The sequence below is a fragment of the Panulirus ornatus genome, chromosome 64 (assembly GCF_036320965.1).
Source record: "Panulirus ornatus isolate Po-2019 chromosome 64, ASM3632096v1, whole genome shotgun sequence".
NCBI lineage: Eukaryota > Metazoa > Arthropoda > Malacostraca > Decapoda > Palinuridae > Panulirus > Panulirus ornatus.
The window spans coordinates 5,364,097-5,392,000 of NC_092287.1; the positions used below are offsets into that span (position 1 = coordinate 5,364,097).

Consider the following 27,904-nt stretch of genomic DNA (forward strand, 5'->3'; position numbering starts at 1 on the left):
TGATTTACTCACCCTCCTCCCTTTTAAAACCCATCCTGATGCTCTTGAATAAGAGGTTCACTAGTCTTTTTCAAACGATCAATAACCACTCTATCATACACTTTACAAACTAAGCAGAGTATACTTATTCCCCCATAATTCTTAAACTTGCTTTCATTCCCTTTTCCCCAAACCAATCACCATTCCATTGTGCCCCCAACTGTTCCATTCTATAAAAGCTTAATTCCTCTTTTAACTTTCTCCTTCATAGCATCTTCCTTTCCTATACAAGTGTTTCTTTCTTCCTCATTACTCCTGTTCCCAAGAACCAAATGACACTCTTCTTTCACCCCCATTTCCAATCAGTTTTTTCAAAGTACAGTATTCCCTCCATCTCTTATAATTTTCATCTTTTGTTACATTCTATTATATATATCTCTAACACTTTCACTCCTAAAACACACCTCTCTTCTACTCTTATTCAACCTTCCTAAAATGCTTGTCCTTCTTAAAATTATATATACTTTTTTCCTTCAATACTATATAACTGTTTTGGCATATTTTGAGCTTCAAAGTTTGTAGTTTTTGTTCTGTATTCACCAACATTTTCTGAAAATCTTAGTTTCTTCGATTGGACTCTCTTTTATATCAAACAACTTTTTCAAACCTTCATTCCACCATGCTTCAGCTCTCTTGTTACACCCTATACATGACATACTGCACACTTACATGACAGTCTCCAGGAAAGCAATCATTCTATTATTTTTCATTGCTACTTCTCATCCAATACACAAGTACAAACCTACAAATCAGTACCATATGATCTGGCAAACCCTCTTCCAACTCTGTTGAACACAAAACATCATCCACTCTCCTTATAATACTCCTTCTTATAAAAAAAAATTTAGCAATACTCTTGTTTACCCTACCTGCCCTGTGTCTATTACATGTCTATCTATGAATGTCCTCATGTTTAAAGTGTGTATTTGCTACATTCATGTCTGCTGATGCACACAATCAATAGAAACATACAAAAAACTGTGATGCAGGGGAAAAAAAAAGGTAGTAAGCTGTAACACTAAGGTGAACTCATGAACCTAAAAGCCTAACTGGATTTAACTCAGAAAAAAGTACTTACAATCTGTATCACCAAAGGCAATCAAATGAAAATGATACACATCTATCTCAGAAGGCCATGAAGGTCACAAGGAAGAATTAAAACAAATGATGAGACTGAGGAGAAAAAGCCAATACTGAAAAGCAATTGTTTGAACAAATGTGTGCTATGGACTGGCTGCAAGTAGGCACCACCTGAATCTTCATGCCAATAATGTCATAGACCTAGGTAAGTTGCTGGGTTTCTACATAAAAATAGCTGCCTCAAAGATATTGCAGTGGATGAAGAGGGTGATATGTTGGTAGATACACTCTTTTTAGGAGGTAAAATGATGTCTTAAACCCACTACCAACAAGTACTCTGATATTCATAAGGTCTAGTCCTTATATGAAAAACAATTAGTAAACATACTTTTTAAAATCTAGTACTGTAACTGTAGTTAATAAAGTTTTGCTGAGAGATTGCTCTTAAAACATATTTAGCCTAATCTTATTACTTTTAATACCTAGGAAATTTTTATAGTCTTACCTCTTCTCTAGAAGAATTCATGGGAATAACATTTGGGTAGACCTTTCGAGGCCGAAGATAGGACACCAAATCAAGAACCTCTGAACAAGATGCATGCATTGACAAAAGCACTCTGCAGAAAGTCCCATCCCGATTAATTTGTTTCACTTCCTGTAGATGTAGGAGAATGCAAGTTATTTGTCGAGCCACAAGTCATGGGACTTCAGCATTTCTTTTGGATTTACACTGAACATCAAAAGTTCATTCCATACATCTATATCATGTCATCTTTTCCCTACACACACATAATCTTTCTTATACATTTGGCTACTGACAATCTTAAACATTTAAGTGTAACAGACTAATAACCCTAATTCAAATGGCTTGTTGAGGGACTTTTAATGTTAATTATACTTTTAAGTCAGCAAAGCTGTAGAAAAATACCTGACTTAAAAGGTAAGGGGAAAAGAAAGAGAAGGAATCTTTGGTAAGACAGTATGAGGGAATATATTAAACAGAAAGAGCAAGAAAACTATACAGGAAAATAGAGTTTAGTCATTTCTAAAAGATCATATGATGCTTGAGACCAGGTGTTAACCTTCCAAGGTAAAACAGATGTAAGTTTTACCTCCTCCAGTATGTTTGTGATTGAATTCATTTCAAATGATTTAACGTACAATCAATAGACTGATAAGGTAAACTATTTTTCATACATCATATACACTTGGTGCACCAACAAGGGAATATGCTTGCTTAGCAAATATGAATCAGCACATCTGTCTGTGGTCTGCCTCAACCACCAACAGACTTACTCAGGTTATCACATATTTTTTTTTATATTATGCCACAAACTTCACACTTTTGGTGACTATTTGCAACATGATACACAACAAATAACAAACATTACCTAGAATCATTATGCACCATAGTTTTTACACATGACATTTGCATAAGTTTCAGATATATAAATCATTCACAAAGGTATTTAAACTAATATATGTCAATAATTTTGCAGAGTGTGATAATCTCTAAAAAAGTTAAGGCATAATGCCACATCACACTCTTTACACCAATAACGTGTCTAACCTCTACGGTTCTCTTCTTGTATCTTTCTGCACAAAACAAAAATTTTGGCATTTCTTTTTTTATTCTAATGTTTGGCTACAAGTGTATCAGGAGACTGATGAATATGATGCTATCCTAACACAACCAGCATGTAAAGTATTGGTCATGACACTGCTTTTCCAAAATCTGGACTTAAGCTATATTCAATGGTTTCTTTTTAACCAGCTTTCACTAAATACAAACTAAAAGTTAAACATAGTAACATCTAACATATGAAAAGTATGATTTTTAGTAGCATTTTTCTGATTTTCTCGAATTTCACTGATCCTATTTCCATGTTTGCTTCACCTACCAAACATGTCCTGAATGTTGAAGATTACTCTATCTGGCCTCATGCATGGCAGTCTTACTTTCCACAACCAAATCATATTTCTAGTGTGTATTGTTGAGATTATGCAAACCACATTTATCTGATCACTTCCATACCAGAATACTGGCTGTGCACTTGGCTTTAGTTCCTGATGAAAAAGAGGCATGTATTTCGTTTGGTCTAACTGAACCACAAGTAGCAGTACTATTTACTTACAGGTACTCTCATTCCAAATGTCTTTGCACAGTATGAGTCCCTTTCCCAAATATTTGTTTATCAGTTTCTTCATTGCACCAGAAAGTCCAATGCAATCACTGTACTCAAATCCACATGCTTACCAGTACATACAATTATGTTTCAAACTATACCACTCTCACAAAGACCTCTATTCCAAATCTATTATTATTAAATGGAATGTATTGCTTGAAGCTAAGCTTACCTTTGAAAAGCATGAAAAAGTCATCAATATTAAGCATTTGAAATGGGCAGAACATTTGTGAACATTCATTCTGGTAGGTATACATATATTTTACCACGTAAAGCTTATAATTTTCATCAGTCCTATTACTGAATGCAAACTGTAAGAATCTTTGAAGTAAGAATAAGTAATTTCTTCTGTTAAGCTTGCTGAACATAAATGTTTGAATCAAAGGGCCTGTTACTGATATTTTTGAGTGAATGCTTTTTTTTTTTTACAAATGGCATCAACAATACTAATGCAAAGAAAATGTTCATTTCATATAAGTCACTATCTTTCCACTTGATATGAGCATCAGTTTCACGAGTAAAGGATCCATAACAACTAATTGTCTTACTCATAATGTGGTCCATGATTGTGTGATCAAACATCATTTGAAAAAAATCACAATCATTACCTTCCTCTGTAACACCATAATTATCACATCCCTACATTCAGAAACACATTCTATGATCTGAGCAGAAATAGTGAACGGCCTGTGGCAATGTTTGCTGAAAAAAGGACTGGTGACTGGAAATACCTGATATAAAAAAGGGGTTATAAACAAGGATACATATGCGAGTGGGAGAGATAGTCAGTGGGCATTACTGGATTACATTTTAATTTATGGGCATATAAAAAGAGACTTTTCAATGAAAATATGTTGACTGGGGCAGCAGATGGGTATAATTATGGATTCATGAGTTAAGGGTATAATTGGAGTGCATGGGGTATTCAGTGTTATGAATGGAAATGGTAAATAGCTTGTACTGTGTGCTGAAAAAGGCCTGGTGATTGGAAATACCTGGCTTAAAAGGAGGAGTATACACAAAATACTTATGTGAGTAAGAGAGAAAGTCACAGGGCATCACTGGATTACATATAAATTGATAGGCAAGTAAAAGAGAGGCTTAGATGTAAATGTGCTGAAAGGGGCAACTGGTGGGACATCTGATCACTATCTTGTGGAGGCAAGGGTGAACAGGTGTAGAGGTTTTCAAAAAAGAGCAAACAATGTTATGGAAATGGGAGTAAAGACAGTAAGTGAGCTTGGAAAAGATAAATGTATGAGAAAATACCATGAAAAATTGAGTGCAGAACAGCAAAAGGTGAGAATAAATGAAGTGAAGGGAGTCTGTGAGGAATGGTATGTACAAGAGATGGATGTGGCATGCAAAGAGTATATCATAAGCAATCATTTCAAACTGAAAAATGAATAACCATACCTTAGCAGACTGATAGACTGTATAGAATATGGCTGAAGGTCGGATGACACGTATGCTAGGTGCAGTGTCCACCCCAAAAGGTACACATCGACAAGGTAGTTGACGATCACTGTGATCCTCGCCTTCTTCTACTTCATTCATCTAAAAAAGATGATTATATGTTCAATTACTAACATTGATAAAAATTTCATTCAAAATTATTTTTTTTAATATATATACAGATAATTTCCCTTTCCATCATAATGAGCCAGCCTCAGAAACACATAAAACACAGTCTCATTTGCATACATCCATTCTCTAGCTGCCATATACAGTGCACTGAAACAAAAGCCTACCATCCAGTGGTCTCCACTTCTGACACGGACCCTCTTAGTCTTTCTTTGCTTGATCTTGCCCTTTGTTCAAACTAATTCAGCACATCCTAATGGATTCTCTCAGTCAGACTGCACTTACTAGCTCACCTCTCTCTAACACTGTCAATCCTAACACGATCAACCCACCTTACACCACACAGAGTCCTTAGGTATTTAACTTGAAACACATCCAACCTCTTCACCACATCCTGTCCTGGATTTCTAATTTGTAACACTCACATTCTTCATTTCTTCTGCATTTACAGCCCAAGATGCACATCTATATGGTAATGTCAAAACTATTATAACTTCAAATATAAATGTCTTTGCCCTAACCTCTCCTTTTACACACTCCACAATGCACCTAAAGCTCACTCCAGCAACCATCTGCTTCCTTGTCTACTGCCAGTTACCTAAAGAAATCAAGTAAACAAAATTAATCTATAACAAAGAAGGCATTATCACATAACTTACTAGAAAGACTAATATTGCTCGTGAAAAAAGGCATGTATAGTGTCCTCATTTTCCTCTGAAACTCATTTCTGTACTAAGACATAGCAAGCTGCTTACACAAAAGCTTGAATATCCCAACCAAGTTTCACCCCAAACCAAGTTTCACTTTATGTCAACAAGGATAAACATCTACTTAATGAAGAATACCTACCATATCACAATTAATATGACAACACAAGTTTGTGACCATGAGGCAATGTAAAGAAATATCTATTTCTATTACGTTCATCAGGCCTATCTTTTGCATGCAGTGTCCTCATTTTATATACTCTTCCTAGCAAGAAAATTATATCTCATATAAAGGAAAAATAATACAAGTGGATGATAGGACGGCGTATATCTCCTTGGGATGTCCAGTTTTGGCTCAGAAATGAGATCTAAAACACTTAAACTGAACAATACTTTTACAAGCAGGGTGTAAAACAGAAGACATAGCAGCTTATAATCATTTGGTAGGGGGAACTCTTTCGCTATGTATATCACTATAACTATATACAACTCTAGGCCCATTTAATAGGGCCTGCAACTTCAAGGCCCCAGGGAAATAAGCCCAATTCAGTCCAGATAGATCAGTAAGGAGAGTGAAGGTAAACCTGTTATTGCACCAAACTGTTCCTTTTTTTTTTTATATTTGATATTTGTCACAAATGGATTCAGATCAGATAAAGTATAAGGACCAGGCAGCAAGATGAACAGATAAAACATGCATCATCAAAGAACAAAGGTTTGGAGATATCTGAAAGAATTAAAAGGAGGATCAGAAGTTAATACAATTAGACATGATAGTAAAGACTGGGAAAGGTGTCATGAGATGCAAGAGGACCTTGTGTAATGAAGGATTATAGTAACAATCATAAACATATTTTTTTACATCACTCAATATATGGGGAAGGACAATTTTTTTGCAGACATAGTAAAGTTTGTAATCAGATGAAAGAGTTTAAAATAAATAAGAGTAGGAAACTTTAGAGGGGGCTATTCTATATATCCAAAAGGCTGTTGGAAAAGAAGAAACGCCCATAACACAAAGACAGAAACTACTGAAAATAGATGGCAAGGAGGGGGAGCTGGAGCAGTTTCTAGAGCTTGTCAACAATCTTAGAGTATGTTGCCTTATGCAGTGGAATTGAAACCTGGAGATATTGAAACAGATCAATCTCCAAAATTTATCGTCCAATAAATGCAAAGTTTAAAAACATGCAGAGCATACAGGATCAGCACTTCTTGGTAAAGTGAAAGAATAGCATTGAGAAAGCCAGAAGCACACAGGTAGATGAATCACAACTGATGGACTTGACTGTTAGGTGGACAGCACCTAAATCATAAAGATTATTAACCCTGGAACTTCATCGACATAAATCTTTGATTATTTTTGGAATGCATAAAAACATTCACCAGAAAATATGAAAAGGGAAAAGAGAGAAAAAGTTACTGAAAGGAACAGGATTATCAGATGCAATTTCTGTGGTAAAGATGAATTGGTGGTTAAAATCAAGCCATACAGGGATGACTGATTAAGGTTACATTTGAAGTCATCTAGCTAGGAGATACTTAGGTGCACAAAGAAACTTAAAGACAAGTTGGATCTGGAGAAGGCATATGATAGAGTTGATAGAGATGCTCTGTGGAAGGTATTAAGAATATATGGTGTGGGAGGAAAGTTGTTAGAAGCAGTGAAAAGTTTTTATCGAGGATGTAAGGCATGTGTACGTGTAGGAAGAGAGGAAAGTGATTGGTTCTCAGTGAATGTAGGTTTGCGGCAGGGGTGTGTGATGTCTCCATGGTTGTTTAATTTGTTTATGGATGGGGTTGTTAGGGAGGTAAATGCAAGAGTTTTGGAAAGAGGGGCAAGTATGAAGTCTGTTGGGGATGAGAGAGCTTGGGAAGTGAGTCAGTTGTTGTTCGCTGATGACACAGCGCTGGTGGCTGATTCATGTGTGAAACTGCAGAAGCTGGTGACTGAGTTTGGTAAAGTGTGTGGAAGAAGAAAGTTAAGAGTAAATGTGAATAAGAGCAAGGTTATTAGGTACAGTAGGGTTGAGGGTCAAGTCAATTGGGAGGTGAGTTTGAATGGAGAAAAACTGGAGGAAGTGAAGTGTTTTAGATATCTGGGAGTGGATCTGGCAGCGGATGGAACCATGGAAGCGGAAGTGGATCATAGGGTGGGGGAGGGGGCGAAAATTCTGGGGGCCTTGAAGAATGTGTGGAAGTCGAGAACATTATCTCGGAAAGCAAAAATGGGTATGTTTGAAGGAATAGTGGTTCCAACAATGTTGTATGGTTGCGAGGCGTGGGCTATGGATAGAGTTGTGCGCAGGAGGATGGATGTGCTGGAAATGAGATGTTTGAGGACAATGTGTGGTGTGAGGTGGTTTGATCGAGTGAGTAACGTAAGGGTAAGAGAGATGTGTGGAAATAAAAAGAGCGTGGTTGAGAGAGCAGAAGAGGGTGTTTTGAAGTGGTTTGGGCACATGGAGAGGATGAGTGAGGAAAGATTGACCAAGAGGATATATGTGTCGGAGGTGGAGGGAACACGGAGAAGAGGGAGACCAAATTGGAGGTGGAAAGATGGAGTGAAAAAGATTTTGTGTGATCGGGGCCTGAACATGCAGGAGGGTGAAAGGAGGGCAAGGAATAGAGTGAATTGGAGCGATGTGGTATACCGGGGCTGACATGCTGTCAGTGGATTGAATCAAGGCATGTGAAGCGTCTGGGGTAAACCATGGAAAGCTGTGTAGGTATGTATATTTGCGTGTGTGGACGTATGTATATACATGTGTATGGGGGGGGGGTTGGGCCATTTCTTTCGTCTGTTTCCTTGCGCTACCTCGCAAACGCGGGAGACAGCGACAAAGTATAAAAAAAAAAAAAAAAAGTTGGAATTCAATAGAGTATTCATCAAGCATGATAGAAAAGGAGAAAAGTAAAGAATGCAGTAAGATGGCATAAAACATAACCACTTATTGAGGCAAGAGCACAAACCACCACTGCCAGAACCACAAACAGATCAGGAATGTTACATGATGGCAATACCAGACTGAAAATAATGCATACAAATGCTGATGGATTAGTAGTTAGCATCAGTTAGCATTCCTGACAGTGACGTATTCATGGGCTATCCAGAGTCAAGTGCATCGGTTCAAATCCTAGATGTGGCAGTTGGTCTTGTCAACCTAGCTGCTTATTGACCCCCTCACCCTCCTGCATGTTCAGGCCCCGATCACTCAAAATCTTTTTCACTCCATCCTTCCATCTCCAACTTGGTATCCCGCTTCTCCTTGTTCTCTTCACCTCCGACAAATATATCCTTCTTTGTCAACCTTTCCTCACTCATTCTCTCCATATGTCCAAACCATTTCAACACTTCCTCTTTTGCTCTCTCAATAACACTCATTTTATTACCACACATCTCTCTTACCGTTTCATTACTTACTCGATCAAACCACCTCACACCACATATTGTCCTCAAACATTTCATTTCCAACACATCCACCTTCCTCTGTACAACCCTATCTACAGATCATGCCTCACAACCACATGAAATTGTTTGAACTACTATTCCTTCAAACACAGCCATTTCCCTATGAGATAATAACCTGTCCCTCAATCCTGCTGAACCTAATAACCCTGCTTTTATTCATATTTACTCTCAACTAAACACTCTTCCAAACTCAGTCACCAACTTCTGAAGTTTCTCACTTGAATAAGCCACCATTGCTGTCTCGTTAGCAAACAACAACTTACTCACTTCCTAAGCCCTCTCATCCCTAATAGACTCTGTACTTGTCCCTCTCTCCAAGACTTGCATTTACCTCCCTCACCATCCCATCCATAAACAAATTAAACAACCACTGTGAAATCACACACCCCTGCCACAGACTGACCTTCACTGGGAACCATTCACTCTCCTCTCTTCCTACTCATACACAAGCCTTGAACCCTAGATAAAAACTTCTCTGCCTCTAGTAGCTTACCTTCCGCACCACATATCTGCCCACCTCCCACCTTTCCTTTGCCATGTGCATCTCTTGCACATGCCATCAATGTTTTCCTAAATACCTCCACTCCCCTTACTTCATTTGCTCTCACCTTTTGCCTACCTACACTTCTTAAAGAAGGTAAAGTACTGATAATGGAGGATTTCAATCATGAAGAAAGACAGGTGAATTTGGATTCTAATAGTTACAGGGCATCATGGAGACAAAAGTTCTAAGTGTTTACAGAAAAATTTTATGTTTTAATACAATATATTATATGTTCCTATATGTATATGTGGGTGAATATATATGTTAAAATATATAATAATTATATAATAAAAATAAAAATGGATATGAATGTGAATATATGCATATGCATACCAATATTTAGTCCTACAAGAACAGAAGATTGGACCAAGTAAGGATTTTTCCCTAAAGGGCTCAGTCATCTGTTCCTGATACTACCTTGCTAAAGCAGGAAAAGACAAGCACTTATAAAAATGAAAGAAAAAGGTATATGCATACTAACTAACCCTCCAGTCACAGGCATGAATCCATGTTTCAGTTGCATCTGGAGTAAGTGCATCTTGGATTTCAGGTACGGTATGATACATGCGATATTTCCATCGACTGACGTGCACACGCATCCCAAATCGTTCGTGAAGGCTTCTATAGACATACTCATATCCATACTTTGCTGAAGAGAAAATTGATGAAAGATTCATTATTGACAAATTTTAAAATGAGAATTAAGGTTGACCTGAAATTCAAAAACTCACATACACCTAAGAAAACAGATACCCATTGAAATAAAGCAACATTAGTTACCAATCTAGATTAGGAGAGGAAAATAAAGTCACTTCATTCAAGTAGAAAAATATAATAAATGAGCAATTACAAATTAACCTGAGACAATGATGATATACAGGTGTATACAAATGAAGTATTAGGAAAATAAGTACATCTTTTTTAATACCATCAGACATGGCATGGGCAAATAACATGCCCCACTCAAGACCATCTTGGGGGAAAGAAAAAGAAAGTAGAAATTAATCAGGGCTCCATTTGTGCTTCTACACCTGAATCTTACAGGATGAAAGATTATAAGAAGAGGGAAAGACAAAAGAAAGAAGAGTACTCCTCAGGTAAAGGGCAGAAGGTACCATAACAGCTAATCCTCATGTGGCACGTCAGCCAAATGCACACCATGGATCAAGCAATGGTGGGAACACATGCAGACATTTCATGAGAACAATGTCCAAAATGATACCTATGGAATAGAGAAAGGATGGCATTACTGTGGCATATGGAAAGAGAAGGCTGAAGAGAGGAGATACCAAGAGAATTAATGAGAATAAAGGCTTTTGATTCCACTTTAGTTCACAGAGAGGTGGAGGGTTAGCCACACCAGATAAGTGAGCATACTTAAGGAATAAAACCTTTGTTGATATGAAACAGCTATTCACAAGAAAAATAATTATGAAGCATAGAACACTCTGCTTTTGGGAAACAGACTTTGTCATGTTGATAATTATGAGAGGTTTTAGGAAAGGGTAGAGGATATAGTTATTCCCAACATATTCATATTATTAGAGGGTTAAACTGTGGTTTTGTTATTAAACAGAGAAATGATGCTTAGAAATAAATAAGGGGAAAAATTGCATTTTAGCACTATACAGTTCACAGGGCTCATCTATTCTGGAATGCTGCAAAAGTCTGAAATGAGAAAGGAAATATGATCACTACAAGAGAAAGAATGAGTATCAAAAGGAAGAGTGGAGGAAAAGTTAGCAGAAGTATGTAAAGAGGAATCATCAGCATATAACTGAGCAGGGTTCAAAGTACATGAGAGAAGATAATTTGAAAAGAAAGGGAGTGACTGATAGGACAGAAACCTGAGGAACTCCACTACTGATGGAATATGAAGGGGAAATCGCTCCATCAATGACCACAGCAATGGATTGGCCTGAAAGGAAACTATTAATTAGAGAAAAGACAGGAGCAGTAAAACCAAAGGAAGGGAGTTTAGGGCATAAAGGCTTATGACACAACCTGTAAAATACTTTGGAGATGCCAAGGGCAAAGAAAAAAATGCTTCACCAAAATCCCTAAGAGTTGAGGACCAGAGGTAGGCACATAAGATAGAAGGACAACAAATGCATACTGATGAGGTTCGTATTCTTTAATAAAAAGTACTGCTTATAAAAGATTCATATTCAACATGAAACACATTATTTATACTAAGGTTTTTCAGCAAATCTGTCTCCCTGACAAAAATGTCCAAAAATCTTTTTATTTCAAAACTGAAATATAACATAATCAAATGCTTCTATACTTCAAATGGTCATGAAAAAATATCTCATAATGCTTCCCCTTGCTGAAACACACACAATAAATAAGAAGTGCATCATAAGAAAAAATCTAATAGATCGTTTAAGGAGAGAAGAAAGAGAGAGGGCGATATTAGAACTCTACAGGACACCACTGTTCATAGGATAAAAGAAGTCACTCTATCAGTGAATACTGCAAGGAAACAATCAGAAAGGAAGCTATGCACTAGGGAACAGAGAGAACCAGAAAAACCAAAGGAAGAAAGTTAAAAAAGCAAAGACCAATGACTAATCCTGTTAAATGTTTTGATGTTAACAACCATGACAAAAGTCTTAACAAAATTATGGAGAGGGCTTAATTACAAGCACATAAATATGATAAGATTTTATCATAATGAAAAGGTTAGCACAACGCACTCAGCTCACAAGTTTGTTGGGTGTTCTTTCCCTTGTCCACCACTCCTCTACTCATATTATTTGCCTTTTACATAACGCTTTTTTGGCTGCTACTCTATCGGCACTGTCATCTATTTGGGGCTCATCAGGTATTGTCTTCAACCATGAATCATAAATCTTGTGAAAATTTCTGAAGGCACTACAGGTAAAATTCTTGTCCATGGCAACAATGTCTCCTTAACTAGCCAACTCCAGTATTGCTTCTTAATCTTCAGTGCCCCACCCTCAAAAGGCCAGCAGCAGGGGGAAAGTCTAGCACTGTGTTTCCTACTGACTACTTCTACCTAATGTTCCTACCTACTACTTCTACTTAATGCTTCTACCTAAGTGTTCCTACTTACTACTTCTATCTATTGTTCCTACCATTTTGCCAAAAGGCAGGGCTAGCAGATAGCACTCACCACAGGAAAATCCAGTTATGAAGAATGAGCTGTGTGAGTTGAGCATTGTAAAGTGTTATGTGTGACAAGTAGAGATTGTACGTTTGTGGACAGAATGCCAGTAGTCCACATGCAAGTGAGGCAGAAAGAAACGACAGCTACCTGGGTCAGAGGAGTGCAACTTTGCAACCAGTGAAGTGCTGGCAGCAATCACTAACCCTCTCGACACCCAGGTGGGTAGTACTGATAATATACCTCCCTGGTCATTGGCTGCCTACCAACCACTAACTAATATATCTTTACTCTGATTTAATGATTCTGTAACTACCTTACTGAGTTGCTTTCAGGTTCATAGTTTATTAGTCTTTATACCATCTACTTGTTGCAATACATCTTTGTATGCATTTCTCCAAACGTTACATTTCCAGCTCTTTCATTCTGTTATGGCAGTTCATATGCTCAAGTCCATTAATTCAACTTATGAAGCATTTCTGAATTCTTTCTAATTTACTTATCATTCCTTCATGATTGGTAACCATACAACAGAGCAGTATTCAATTCTACTTCTTGTACATATATTACATATCTCTATCTTTTGTACTCTTTCTCCTGCTATATCTGTCTATCTATATTTCTGCCACTCATTCCCTTCGGGAATGCCCTCACGGGGGTTGCAAAAACAACTCTCCATAACCGTTTAACTCTAGTGCCGCTTCTTAGTCTCTTAGTTCTTCACCCTTAAAAGGCCACCGGCAGAGTGAAACTTTAGTGTAGTTTTTAGAAGCTCCTGCCTTATGTTCCTTACAATTACTTTTACCTAAAGTTCCAATTTACTACTACTACCTAATACTCTCACCTAAATGTTTCCATTTACTACAAATGTCCCCATCTACTACTTCTACCTAATGCTCCTGTATAATGATCCTATCTACAACTTCTATCTATTGCTCCTACCATTTTGCCTAAAGGTAAAGCTAGCACATAGTACTCAATGAAGGAAAATCTACAGTTAAAAAGAATAAGTTGTGTGAATTCAGTTGTGTCAAGTGTTATGTGAGACAAGGAGAGCCTGTATGATTACACACAGAATGCTAGCAGTCAAGATATGGATGAGGCAGAAAGCAAAAACAGCTACTTGGGTCAAATGAGTGTAATCTGACAACCAATGAAAAGCTGGCTCACTACACAGCCATCACTAACCCTCCCTATACCTAGACAGGTAGTACCAATAATATACCTCCCTGGTTGGTGGCTACCTACTAACTACCTTTATAACCTTGTTATAAAGGTTCTTAATATCATACAACCCATTATTCTGCTGGAAACTGTTTACTTATCAATGTGTTCATAGTTCATTTACTTTTCATTTTTTTTTTTTTTTTTTTTTGCTTTGTCGCTGTCTCCCGCATTTGCGAGGTAGCGCAAGGAAACAGAAGAAAGAAATGGCCCAACCCATCCCCATACACATGTATATACAAACGTCCACACACGCAAATATACATACCTACACAGCTTTCCATGGTTTACCCCAGATGCTTCACATGCCTTGATTCAATCCACTGACAGCATGTCAACCCCGGTATACCACATCGCTCCAATTCACTCTATTCCTTGCCCTCCTTTCACCCTCCTGCATGTTCAGGCCCCGATCACACAAAATCTTTTTCACTCCATCTTTCCACCTCCAATTTGGTCTCCCTCTTCTCCTCGTTCCCTCCACCTCCGACACATATATCCTCTTGGTCAATCTTTCCTCACTCATTCTCTCCATGTGCCCAAACCATTTCAAAACACCCTCTTCTGCTCTCTCAACCACGCTCTTTTTATTTCCACACATCTCTCTTACCCTTACGTTACTTACTCGATCAAACCACCTCACACCACACATTGTCCTCAAACATCTCATTTCCAGCACATCCATCCTCCTGCGCACAACTCTATCCATAGCCCACGCCTCGTAACCATACAACATTGTTGGAACCACTATTCCTTCAAACATACCCATTTTTGCTTTCCGAGATAATGTTCTCGACTTCCACACATTCTTCAAGGCTCCCAGAATTTTCGCCCCCTCCCCCACCCTATGATCCACTTCCGCTTCCATGGTTCCATCCGCTGCCAGATCCACTCCCAGATATCTAAAACACTTCACTTCCTCCAGTTTTTCTCCATTCAAACTCACCTCCCAATTGACTTGACCCTCAACCCTACTGTACCTAATAACCTTGCTCTTATTCACATTTACTCTTAACTTTCTTCTTTCACACACTTTACCAAACTCAGTCACCAGCTTCTGCAGTTTCTCACATGAATCAGCCACCAGCACTGTATCATCAGCGAACAACAACTGACTCACTTCCCAAGCTCTCTCATCCCCAACAGACTTCATACTTGCCCCTCTTTTCAAAACTCTTGCATTCACCTCCCTAACAACCCCATCCATAAACAAATTAAACAACCATGGAGACATCACACACCCCTGCCGCAAACCTACATTCACTGAGAACCAATCACTTTCCTCTCTTCCTACACGTACACATGCCTTACATCCTCGATAAAAACTTTTCACTGCTTCTAACAACTTACTTTTCATGGGAAACAATTTTTCAATCTCTATTACCTACCTGCATATCACAAACTTTGTCTGCAAATCACTAAAATGCTCACTCACAAATGACTGTATTTATTTGTGATATCTGAACTTCATACTAACCTACTAACCTGGACACACAAGATGTATGAGATGATTGTTTCCTCTGGCTAACCAATCTTCAACAAGATCACCAATAGCTGAGGAACTTTCTTCTCTCGTTGGAAAGTGCATGATATCACGATGACAGAAAGTTGTGTCTATATGTAGAGAGTCAACAGTTTTTACAGTTCCATCAGCATTATGCAGTGCACGTATTCTCTCAACATCACCAACGCTGGTGCGGAAGTCTCCAGTGTAGAGAACTGTCCCTCCTCTCCCTTCAAAGAGAAACCTGAAAACATCATAATTCTATTAAGCCAATAAAAGGCATTATTCAAATTTTGTTTTTATGGACAAATTCAAAGCATAAACTACCAAAAGGTAGCAGATATATGATTAAATTTCCTTTTAAGATAACTTATAACCATGTTCAGAGTACTTCAAAAAAACGAGATTCTGATGGAAACAAACTTCTGTTACGATATTAATTAAAATGAAAGACTGGCAACTGTAAGCTGAGCAACAACCGAACTATCAGTTCCAAAGAAAAACTAAAAAATTATCATTATGTAAATCAATTAACTATCAACATCTCGAATACCGTATTCCCCTTGATTCCATTTAAAACTGGTCTGCATCAAAGATGTGTAAAGGTACTATAATTGTTTCATCTGTTTATGGGCATGGTGGAGAAGAAGGTAAATGAGAGGCTCCTGAAGCAAAGATCAGGACTACAGTATACTGGAGGCAGGCAAGCATGGGAGGCAAATCAACTGATATTTATGCATGACAAGGATCTGGTGGAAGACTCAAGAGAGAAACTCTATGATATGTTGATAAAGTGTTGGACTATGTTAAGGAAGAAAATTCCAAGTTACATGAAAAAAGTTAATGTACACAGATGCAGCAGGGGGATCAGACTGGACTCTGAGCATTTGTTGCTGGAGGTTAGTTATGAATTAGTTTGGGTGGGAGGGATCTTGTGCTCCTGCAGAGATCTGCATGCCAAGCATTTTGAGGTGAGACTGTAATGGGAGGAGCTTTGTTTCATTAGCTCTTCACCACTTCCATTCACAACAATGAATACCCCATGTACACCAATCATACCTTCAACTGCCACATATATTTGATTATATATTTGATTTTTCCATACATATTCACCATTTCCACATTAGCAAGGTAGCATAAAAAAAAAAAAAAAAAGGACGGAGCATCAGAGGGGAAAATACTCTCTTGGCCCCCTTCTCTGTTCCTTTTGGAAAAGGAAACAGTGGAGGGAAGGATTTTCAGCCCCCTGCTCCCAATATATATATTCATATTTTATTTATTGTACATAATCAATGTTTCCAGCATCAGTGAGGTAGTGCCAGGAAACACGAAGAATGGCCCATCTACTCATATACACATATATATACATAAATGCCCAAATACACACATATACATATCAACATATACACAGGCATAAACATACATACACATGTACATATTCATACTTGCTTGCTTTCGTCCATTCCTGTTGCTACCCTGCTACACAGGAAACTGCATCACTACCCCCTGTTTTTGCAAGGTAGCACCAGGAAAAAAGGCAAAAAAGGCCACATTCATTCACATTCAGTCTCTAGCTGTCATGTGTAATGCACAGAAACCACAGCTCCCTATCCACATCCAGGCCCCACAGACTTTTCCATGGTTTACCCCAAATGTTTCACATGCCCTGGTTCAGCCCACTGACAGCACGCCAACTCCAGTACACCACACTGTTCCAGTTCACTCTATTCCTTGCACACCTCTCTCCCTCCTGCATGTTCATGCCCCGATCATTCAAAATCTTTTTAACTTCATCCTTCCACCTCCAATTTAGTCTCCCACTTCTTGTTCCCTCCACCTCTGACACATATATCCTTTTTGTCAATCTTTCCTCACTCATTCCCTCCATATGTCCAAACCATTTCAACATATCGCACAGGTTATGTGGATCAGGTGTTTGCTTTGAAAAATACGTGTGAGAAAAACTTGGAAAAACAAAAGGATATGCATATGGCATTAATGGATCTGGAGAATGTATATGTGGAAGGTGTATTGAATATATGGTGTGGGAGGAAAGACATCAGAAAGTGTGGGGTTTTCATCAAGAAAGTTAGGCAAATGTGTGAACAGGCAAAGGGGAGGGTGAGTGGTACCAGGTGAAGGTGGGTCTGCAGCAGGGGTGTGTGATGTCACCAAGGTTGTATAATCTGTTTCAAGACGGACTGGTTAGGGAGGTAAATGCAAAGGTATCGAAGAGAAGAGCGGGTATGTAATCTGGTGTGTGTGTGCATGTGTGATGGGGTGGCAGCTGAGGGATGAGTCTATTGCTGTTTGCTGATGATAAGGAGCTGGCGGCAGATTAAGGATAGAAACTGCTGAGGCAAGTGTCCGAGTCTGAGATGTGTGTGAAAGGAGAAAGTTGAGAGTAAATGTAAATAAATGCAAGCTTATTAAGTATAACAGTGAAAAGACCCAGGTTATCTTGAGTGTGACTTTCAATGAAGAGACCCTAGAGTAAGTGGAGTGTTTTAGATATCTGGGGATAGGGGAGAAAGAATACTTCCCACGTATTCCCTGCGTGTCGTAGAAGGCGACTAAAAGGGAAGGGAGCGGGGGGCTGGAAATCCTCCCCTCTCAGTTTTTTAATTTTCCAAAAGAAGGAACAGAGAAGAGGGCCAGGTGAGGATATTCCCTCAAAGGTCCAGTCCTCTGTTCTTAACGCTACCTTGCTAACGCGGGAAATGGCGAACAGTATGAAAATTTTTTTTTATATATATATATATATATATATATATATATAACTTACATGACTGAGCCTGGGCAGTGTCCAGCAGGTATAAGAGTGACACACAGTTGATGGCTGGCCTCTTCTGCAACATTGGGCACAGTGATCTTCACAGGTTCCTCTGGAGGAAGTGGTCTGACAAATGGGTCAAGGGGGCGGTGTCTGATAGATGCTTGCAGAAACCGAGCAGTGATAGCAGAGCAGTACAAGTATACACCACTATTGCTTTCTAAGTGGTCTAAGAATTGAGGAGAGCTCAGGCCAATCATGTGATCTGCAAGAAAATATCAGTGACAATAAGAAATAGCTTCATTACTTAAACTGGCTTTTAAAGTTATTATAAAAATAATGATGTTGCCTGTAGCAATGTGTTGTTGACTCAGCATGTGAATGTAGTTCATCCTCTCTACATTTATCTACAAGTTGTAGAAACACAGAATTTTTAAAATCAGACGATTGATCAGTCCATAAAGTCTACTTACCAACTGATTTACATTCTTTGGAAAACTAAAAAATTGGCTAAATGTTAACGAAATATTCTTGGTATAACAACATGACCCACACTACGCATTAGACAATCCTAAGTCCTCAGGCAATTTTGTTTCTTTTATTATAACTTTGTGAAAATAATCACATTTTTAACAGATATCCATGACAAAAGTCCTTAACATACCTGAAATGAGAGTGTTGAAGTGATACCCAGAATCATCTTATGCTGAGGAACAGTTTAATATGTGGATATTTTAAATATGAGCCACAAATAGTTATGAATATTAACTTTCACTAATTATAACGTTACAGGTTGAGCATCCCTCATCCGTCATCCAAAATCCTCCAAAATCCAAAACTTTTTGTGGCAACATGATGTTACAAGTAGAAAATTCCACACCTGACCTCACTTGCCTATGCTGGTCTCTGATGTTCTGTTGGTTTCAGTTTGTTACAAACCATCGTCACCACCAGACCTATGTGCATTACTCACTGTGTTTATTGCTTATTCCCTGCTCTGTGTGAATAAGTGCAAGAAAATGATTGCTTATCAGTATCATATAAATTCAAAGTCAAGAATGAAGGTGATGCCAAACAACCACAGATTGTCCACATGGGCGACTGACATTGTGTCACCTTAGCTTTCAGATGGTTCAGTGTCATAGCAAACTTTGCTTCATGTGCAAAATTAACAAAAATATTGTACTCATTACCTTCAAGCTATGTGTATAAGTTGCATATGAAATATAAATGGATTTAGTGTTTAGCCTTGGGTCCCATTTCCAGGATATCTCATTATCTATCATCCATCGTGACAAACGTGGAAAACAGGATGGTAGGGGAAACATGATTGGATTGCTTGTTCTGCTGCCTCCAACCATTCACAGCGATCTCTGCTGCCTGACGAGACCAGCAGATGAACCAGACCTTGTGTTAACATTGTTCTTAATCCCTTCCTCTAGGTAAGCTCTCACACTATCACTAAACAGTCAATGCCAAGACAATTACAGGCAAGTGACAAACCATGTAGTGATAATCTGAGAGCTTACCTAGAGGAAGAGATCAAGAACAATGTTAACACAAGGTCTGTGTTCATCTGCTGGTCACGTCAGGCAGCAGAGATTGCTGTGAACGGGTGGAGGCAGCAGGACAAGCGATCCGATCAGAGAGCTATATGCCAAGGCGTCTGACCGTGTGGCCGTCACTTGCTGGGGAATATGGTCATGCTGAGTGCTGGAATCATATCTCCTCAGGAAGACTGCTGAATGGTCGTAATGTTGAGGTATGTCTCAGCTCGCACCCATTTGTTTCCATACCATCATGTTTTCCATATATCTCATTAAGTATATGCAAATACTCCAAAATAAAAAATATCCAAAATATTTCTGGTTCCAGGCATTTCAAATAAGGGATACTCAACCTGTAGTATAGATTCTGGACAATGAACATGAATGTAAAACAACACACCTCGTAAAATTGGTACTGTTAAAGCTTTCATTTCCCTACCCTGATCTAGATTAAATTTGGTTTTCCTCAGTTTCAAGGAAGAACTCCTGTTTTCTGAACCTTCCTTTGATCAATTTATGCTTTGTTTGAGGCATAAGCAGAAAGCCATGCAAGTGCTCATTTTAGTTTATTTTTCATTTCAGTAACTTTCTTTAAGTGAAGGATGACACAACTTGTATTCACATCAATATCAACCACAGAAACCACACAATTGTGTGAAATGGAAGGAGTGTCATCTCCAATCCCTTGGTTTGACGATTATACAGAACTTATCTCATGTGTCTTATATAAATACATTTACCTTGGTAAGTGACACAATTTATCAAGACCTAATAACATCCGAATGAAAAAGTCTGATTGTAAAATCTGGAAAGGCTTGACCTGGGTGTTACTGGACTCTAACTGCTTGAGGGTACAAGAGAAAGATCATTTTTGGCTCGGCTGTATCAACATAAGTAGACAAAAAAAAGGTACAGTTTTCTCAAATAACTTCTTGCTTGAAATAAATCCATCCTGTCCCTCCTTATGAGTGCAGCACAGCCTCAAAGCTGCATGAGCTTCTAAATCACTGACATAAGGGTCCTGAGGTTATGTAATAATAATAATAATAATAAATAATAATAATCATAATAATGCAGTCTGTTGCAGATGAGAGGGCTTGGGAAGTGAGTCGGTTGTTGTTCGCTGAAGATACATCCCTGGTGGCTGATTCAGGTGAGAAACTGCAGAAGCTGGTGACTGAGTTTGGTAAAGTGTGTGAAAGAAGAAAGCTGAGAGTAAATGTGAATAAGAGCAAGGTTATTAGGTACAGTAGGGTTGAGGGACCAGTCAACTGGGAGGTAAGTATGAATGGAGAAAAACTGGAGGAAGTAAAGTGTTTTAGATATCTGGGAGTGGATTTGGCAGCGGATGGAACCATGGAAGCAGAAGTGAGTCACAGGGTGGGGGAGGGGGTGAAAGTTCTGGGAGTGTTGAGAAATGTGTGGCATGTGAGAACATTATCTCAGAAAACAAAAATAGGTATGTTTGAAGGAACAGTGGTTCCAACAATGTTATATGGTTGCGAGGCGTGGGCTACAGATAGAGTTGTGTGGAGGAGGGTGGATGTGTTGGAAATGATATGTTTGAGGACAATATGTGGTGTGAGGTGGTTTGATCGAGTAAGTAATGAAAGGGTAAGAGAGATGAGGTAATAAAAAGATGGTTGAGAGAGCAGCAGAGAGTGTTTTCAAATGGTTTAGTCACATGGAGAGAATATATATATATATATATATATATATATATATATATATATATATTTTTTGCCGCTGTCTCCCGCGTTTGCGAGGTAGCGCAAGGAAACAGACGAAAGAAATGGCCCAACCCACCCCCATACACATGTATATACATACGTCCACACACGCAAATATACATACCTACACAGCTTTCCATGGTTTATCCCAGACGCTTCACATGCCCTGATTCAATCCACTGACAGCACGTCAACACCGGTATACCACATCGATCCAATTCACTCTATTCCTTGCCCTCCTTTCACCCTCCTGCATGTTCAGGCCCCGATCACACAAAATCTTTTTCACTCCATCTTTCCACCTCCAATTTGGTCTCCCACTTCTCCTCGTTCCCTCCACCTCCGACACATATATCCTCTTGGTCAATCTTTCCTCACTCATTCTCTCTATGTGCCCAAACCATTTCAAAACACCCTCTTTTGTTCTCTCAACCACGCTCTTTTTATTTCCACACATCTCTCTTACCCTCACGTTACTTACTCGATCAAACCACCTCACACCACACATTGTCCTCAAACATCTCATTTCCAGCACATCCACCCTCCTGCGCACAACTCTATCCATAGCCCACGCCTCGCAACCATACAAAATTGTTGGAACCACTATTCCTTCAAACATACCTATTTTTGCTTTCCGAGATAATGTTCTCGACTTCCACACATTCTTCAAGGCTCCCAGGATTTTCGCCCCCTCCCCCACCCTATGATCCACTTCCACTTCCATGGTTCCATCCGCTGCCAGATCCACTCCCAGATATCTAAAACACTTTACTTCCTCCAGTTTTTCTCCATTCAAACTTACCTCCCAATTGACTTGACCCTCAACCCTACTGTACCTAATAACCTTGCTCTTATTCACATTTACTCTTAACTTTCTTCTTTCACACATTTTACCAAACTCAGTCACCAGCTTCTGCAGTTTCTCACATGAATCAGCCACCAGCACTGTATCATCAGCGAACAACAACTGACTCACTTCCCAAGCTCTCTCATCCACAACAGACTTCATACTTGCCCCTCTTTCCAAAACTCTTGCATTCACCTCCCTAACAACCCCATCCATAAACAAATTAAACAACCATGGACATATCACACACCCCTGCCGCAAACCTATATTCACCTATATATATATATATATATATATATATATATATATATATATATATATATATATATATATATATAAGACAAGGGAGCAAATGGGAACTTCAGTGAAGGGCGCAAATGGGGAGGTGATAACAAGTAGTGGTGATGTGAGAGGGAGATGGAGTGAGTATTTTGAAGGTTTGTTGAATGTGTTTGATGATAGAGTGGCAGATATAGGGTGTTTTGGTCGAGGTGGTGTGCAAAGTGAGAGGGTTAGGGAAAATGATTTGGTAAACAGAGAAGAGGTAGTGAAAGCTTTGCGGAAGATGAAAGCCGGCAAGGCAGCAGGTTTGGATGGTATTGCAGTGGAATTTATTAAAAAAGGGGGTGACTGTATTGTTGACTGGTTGGTAAGGTTATTTAATGTATGTATGACTCATGGTGAGGTGCCTGAGGATTGGCGGAATGCGTGCATAGTGCCATTGTACAAAGGCAAAGGGGATAAGAGTGAGTGCTCAAATTACAGAGGTATAAGTTTGTTGAGTATTCCTGGTAAAGTATATGGGAGGGTATTGATTGAGAGGGTGAAGGCATGTACAGAGCATCAGATTGGGGAAGAGCAGTGTGGTTTCAGAAGTGGTAGAGGATGTGTGGATCAGGTGTTTGCTTTGAAAAATGTATGTGAGAAATACTTAGAAAAGCAAATGGATTTGTATGTAGCATTTATGGATCTGGAGAAGGCATATGATAGAGTTGATAGAGATGCTCTGTGGAAGGTATTAAGAATATATGGTGTGGGAGGAAAGTTGTTAGAAGCAGTGAAAAGTTTTTATCGAGGATGTAAGGCATGTGTACGTGTAGGAAGAGAGGAAAGTGATTGGTTCTCAGTGAATGTAGGTTTGCGGCAGGGGTGTGTGATGTCTCCATGGTTGTTTAATTTGTTTATGGATGGGGTTGTTAGGGAGGTAAATGCAAGAGTTTTGGAAAGAGGGGAAAGTATGAAGTCTGTTGGGGATGAGAGAGCTTGGGAAGTGAGTCAGTTGTTGTTCGCTGGTGATACAGCGCTGGTGGCTGATTCATGTGAGAAACTGCAGAAGCTGGTGACTGAGTTTGGTAAAGTGTGTGGAAGAAGAAAGTTAAGAGTAAATGTGAATAAGAGCAAGGTTATTAGGTACAGTAGGGTTGAGGGTCAAGTCAATTGGGAGGTGAGTTTGAATGGAGAAAAACTGGAGGAAGTGAAGTGTTTTAGATATCTGGGAGTGGATCTGGCAGCGGATGGAACCATGGAAGCGGAAGTGGATCATAGGGTGGGGGAGGGGGCGAAAATCCTGGGGGCCTTGAAGAATGTGTGGAAGTCGAGAACATTATCTCGGAAAGCAAAAATGGGTATGTTTGAAGGAATAGTGGTTCCAACAATGTTGTATGGTTGCGAGGCGTGGGCTATGGATAGAGTGGTGCGCAGGAGGATGGATGTGCTGGAAATGAGATGTTTGAGGACAATGTGTGGTGTGAGGTGGTTTGATCGAGTGAGTAACGTAAGGGTAAGAGAGATGTGTGGAAATAAAAAGAGCGTGGTTGAGAGAGCAGAAGAGGGTGTTTTGAAGTAGTTTGGGCACATGGAGAGAATGAGTGAGGAAAGATTGACCAAGAGGATATATGTGTCGGAGGTGGAGGGAACGAGGAGAAGAGGGAGACCAAATTGGAGGTGGAAAGATGGAGTGAAAAAGATTTTGTGTGATCGGGGCCTGAACATGCAGGAGGGTGAAAGGAGGGCAAGGAATAGAGTGAATTGGAGCGATGTGGTATACCGGGGTTGACGTGCTGTCAGTGGATTGAATCAAGGCATGTGAAGCGTCTGGGGTAAACCATGGAAAGCTGTGTAGGTATCTATATTTGCGTGTGTGGACGTATGTATATACATGTGTATGGGGGGGGGTTGGGCCATTTCTTTCGTCTGTTTCCTTGCGCTACCTCGCAAACACGGGAGACAGCGGCAAAAAAAATATATATATATATATATATATATATATATATATATATATATATATATATATATATATATATATATATATATATATATATTTTTTTTTTTTTATACTTTGTCGCTGTCTCCCGCGTTTGCGAGGTAGCGCAAGGAAACAGACGAAAGAAATGGCCCAACCCCCCCCCATACACATGTATATACATACGTCCACACACGCAAATATAGATACCTACACAGCTTTCCATGGTTTACCCCAGACGCTTCACATGTCTTGATTCAATCCACTGACAGCACGTCAACCCCGGTATACCACATTGCTCCAATTCACTCTATTCCTTGCCCTCCTTTCACCCTCCTGCAAGTTCAGGCCCCGATCACACAAAATCTTTTTCACTCCATCTTTCCACCTCCAATTTGGTCTCCCTCTTCTCCTCGTTCCCTCCACCTCCGACACATATATCCTCTTGGTCAACCTTTCCTCACTCATTCTCTCCATGTGCCCAAACCATTTCAAAACACCCTCTTCTGCTCTCTCAACCACGCTCTTTTTATTTCCACACATCTCTCTCACCCTTACGTTACTTACTCGATCAAACCACCTCACACCACACATTGTCCTCAGACATCTCATTTCCAGCACATCCATCCTCCTGCGCACAACTCTATCCATAGCCCACGCCTCGCAACCATACAACATTGTTGGAACCACTATTCCTTCAAACATACCCATTTTTGCTTTCCGAGATAATGTTCTCGACTTCCACACATTCTTCAAGGCTCCCAGAATTTTCGCCCCCTCCCCCACCCTATGGTCCACTTCTGCTTCCATGGTTCCATCCTCTGCCAGATCCACTCCCAGATATCTAAAACCCTTCACTTCCTCCAGTTTTTCTCCATTCAAACTCACCTCCCAATTTACTTGACCCTCAACCCTACTGTACCTAATATATATATATATATATATATATATATATATATATATATATATATATATATATATATATATTGTTAATAAGATGGCCTCAATATAGGCTTCAGTTGCCCGTGCCATTTCTGCTGTCATAAAGAAAAAAAATTCATAACCTGCTTGTCCATAACATTCCTCAAGCTGTCGATCCATAGCCTCTGGCCATCAGGCTGTCAGTCCATAATCTGCCACCACACTACTGGTTATAACATTCTGCTCTCTGGCTGCATACCCATGACCTGCTTCCAGGTTGCTAATCCATAATCTACCCCTACATTGCTGATTATAACTTCCTGCTTTCAGGCCACAAATCTATAATCTCCTGCCCCCAGGCTACTGGTCCATAACCCCCTGCTCTCAGACTGCAGATCCATAACCTCCTACCCCAGGGCTGTTGGTCCACAACCTCCTGCCTCAGGTTGCTAGTCCAAATCTTTAGCCCCAGGCTGCTGATGCATAACCCCAAACTCACATCTAGCTGATCCATATCCTCCTGCCCCCAGGATAATGGTCCATAATCTTCTGCTCTCAGACTGCTGCTCCATAAACTCCTGGTCTCTGGCTGTATATTCATAACCTCCTGGTCCATAATTTTCAGTCCCCCTGATTCATAACCTCCTGTTTCTGGCTTCTGGTCCATAACCTTCTACCCCCTGGCAGCTGCCATAATTTTGCATTGATGCTGGAGACCAATAACCTCCTGTTCCTAGGATGCTGGTCCATAACCTTCCCTAGGCAGCTGATCCATAACCCATTGCCCCAGGTTGCTGGTTCATACCATACTGGCCCCAGGCTGCTGGTCCATAATCTCATGCCTCCAGACTTCTGCCACATAACCTCCTGCCCCCAGGTGGATGGCCCATAATCTCCTGCCCCCAGGTTACTTGTCCATAAATTGGTGGTGCATAACCTCCTACCTACTAGCTGCTTGGCTCATAGCCTCCTTCCCTCTGGCTACCTATCCATAACCTGCTCTCAGGCTGCTGGCCCAAATCCTAACACCTAAGGACGCTGGTTCATAACCTGCTCTCAAGATTCTAGCCCAATCTTGCCGATCACATACCCTCCAACCCACATATCTGCTGGTCTATAACCTACTGTCCTCAGCTACAGACTGAAGCCTACTCCCCTATAATTCTGGTCCATTACCTCCTGCCCCCAAGGTGCTGACCCACAGACTCTTGGTCCATAACCTCCTGTTTTCAGGCTGCAGATTCACAATTTCCTGCCCTCAAGCTGCTGAACCACAGTCTCCTACCCCATACCTAGCCGTAAGGTTAGATTCATAACTTCCTGCCCCTAGGATGCCGGCCCACAACCTGCTGCTCCAGGAAATGGTCCTTAATCTGCTCTTAGGATACTGATTCATAACCCCCCCACCCCTAAGGATACTTAAACAGACACTGCTGGTTCATAACCTCCATACTTTAGGCTACAATTTCATAAACTCCTGCCCCCAAGCTGCTGATCTACAATCTACTCCCAGTTCCTGGTTAATAACTTCCTACACCATGGCTATTGGTCCACAACCCTCCCCCAGTTACTGGTTCATAACTTCCTGCCCCATGGCCACGGGCCCACAACTCTTGCTTTCAGACTGGTCCAAATCACTTGCTTTCTGACTACTGGTCTATAAACTTTCCACAAGTTGCCTGTCCATAACATTTCTCCAGACAGTAAGTCCAAAACTTTCTACCCACAGGATACTGATTAATAACCTCCTGCCCCTATGCTGCTGGTCTACAACCTCTTGGTCTGTAACATTCCGCCACTAGAACCTCCTGCCCTAAGCTCCTAGTCCACAACCCTCTGCCCTAAGCTGCTAATCTATAACCTCATGCCCCAGGTTACTAATGTATAACCTCCTATCCCAGGCTGCTGGTCCAGAACCCTCCACTTATCTGTTAGTCACACACACTTGATTACCATCTCCAATCCTAAAAGTTTCTGTTACATACTACTGGTTCTGGGCTGCTGACCAACAATCTCCTACCCTACCAGGCTGCTAGCCCACAACCTCCCAACCCTAAGCTGCTGGCCTACAACTCACCTGAGTGAGCATGGCTGAGGAAATAAGCAGTGCTGGCAAGGTTGCGGCCATCGAATCTATCCACAGAGATCTGCGGGAACTCCTTTATTTTGCCTGAGAACGAGCTCATGGCTTCGGGTCACGGTTTCACTCAAATCCTGGCATCTTTGGGGCCTGCATGCCCGACCATATGCTAGCGGGGGTTTGTCTCACATGCCATGGTCATGGCATTTAGCAAAACATGATTCATGGCTGGATTTCATCGGAAAATGTCAACACAGATGACGACAACGTATGAAATGCGCGAGAGGAGCAAAT

The 27,904-nt window shown here is 40.0% G+C and overlaps 1 protein-coding gene across 1 annotated transcript in view; it reads right to left on the minus strand.

Annotated features, from left to right (window-relative positions):
• The window catches only part of LOC139746268 (uncharacterized), a 33,798-nt gene extending 5,894 nt beyond the window's left edge, over positions 1–27,904 (minus strand). The window contains exons 1-6 of the mRNA XM_071657307.1: positions 27,608–27,904; positions 18,256–18,508; positions 15,452–15,714; positions 10,098–10,261; positions 4,722–4,862; positions 1,625–1,774 (exon numbers count right to left, since the gene is read on the minus strand). Of these exons, the coding sequence (XP_071513408.1) occupies positions 1,625–1,774; positions 4,722–4,862; positions 10,098–10,261; positions 15,452–15,714; positions 18,256–18,508; positions 27,608–27,716 (1,080 nt within the window). The 5' untranslated portion in view covers positions 27,717–27,904. The remainder of the gene's footprint in view (positions 1–1,624; positions 1,775–4,721; positions 4,863–10,097; positions 10,262–15,451; positions 15,715–18,255; positions 18,509–27,607) is intronic.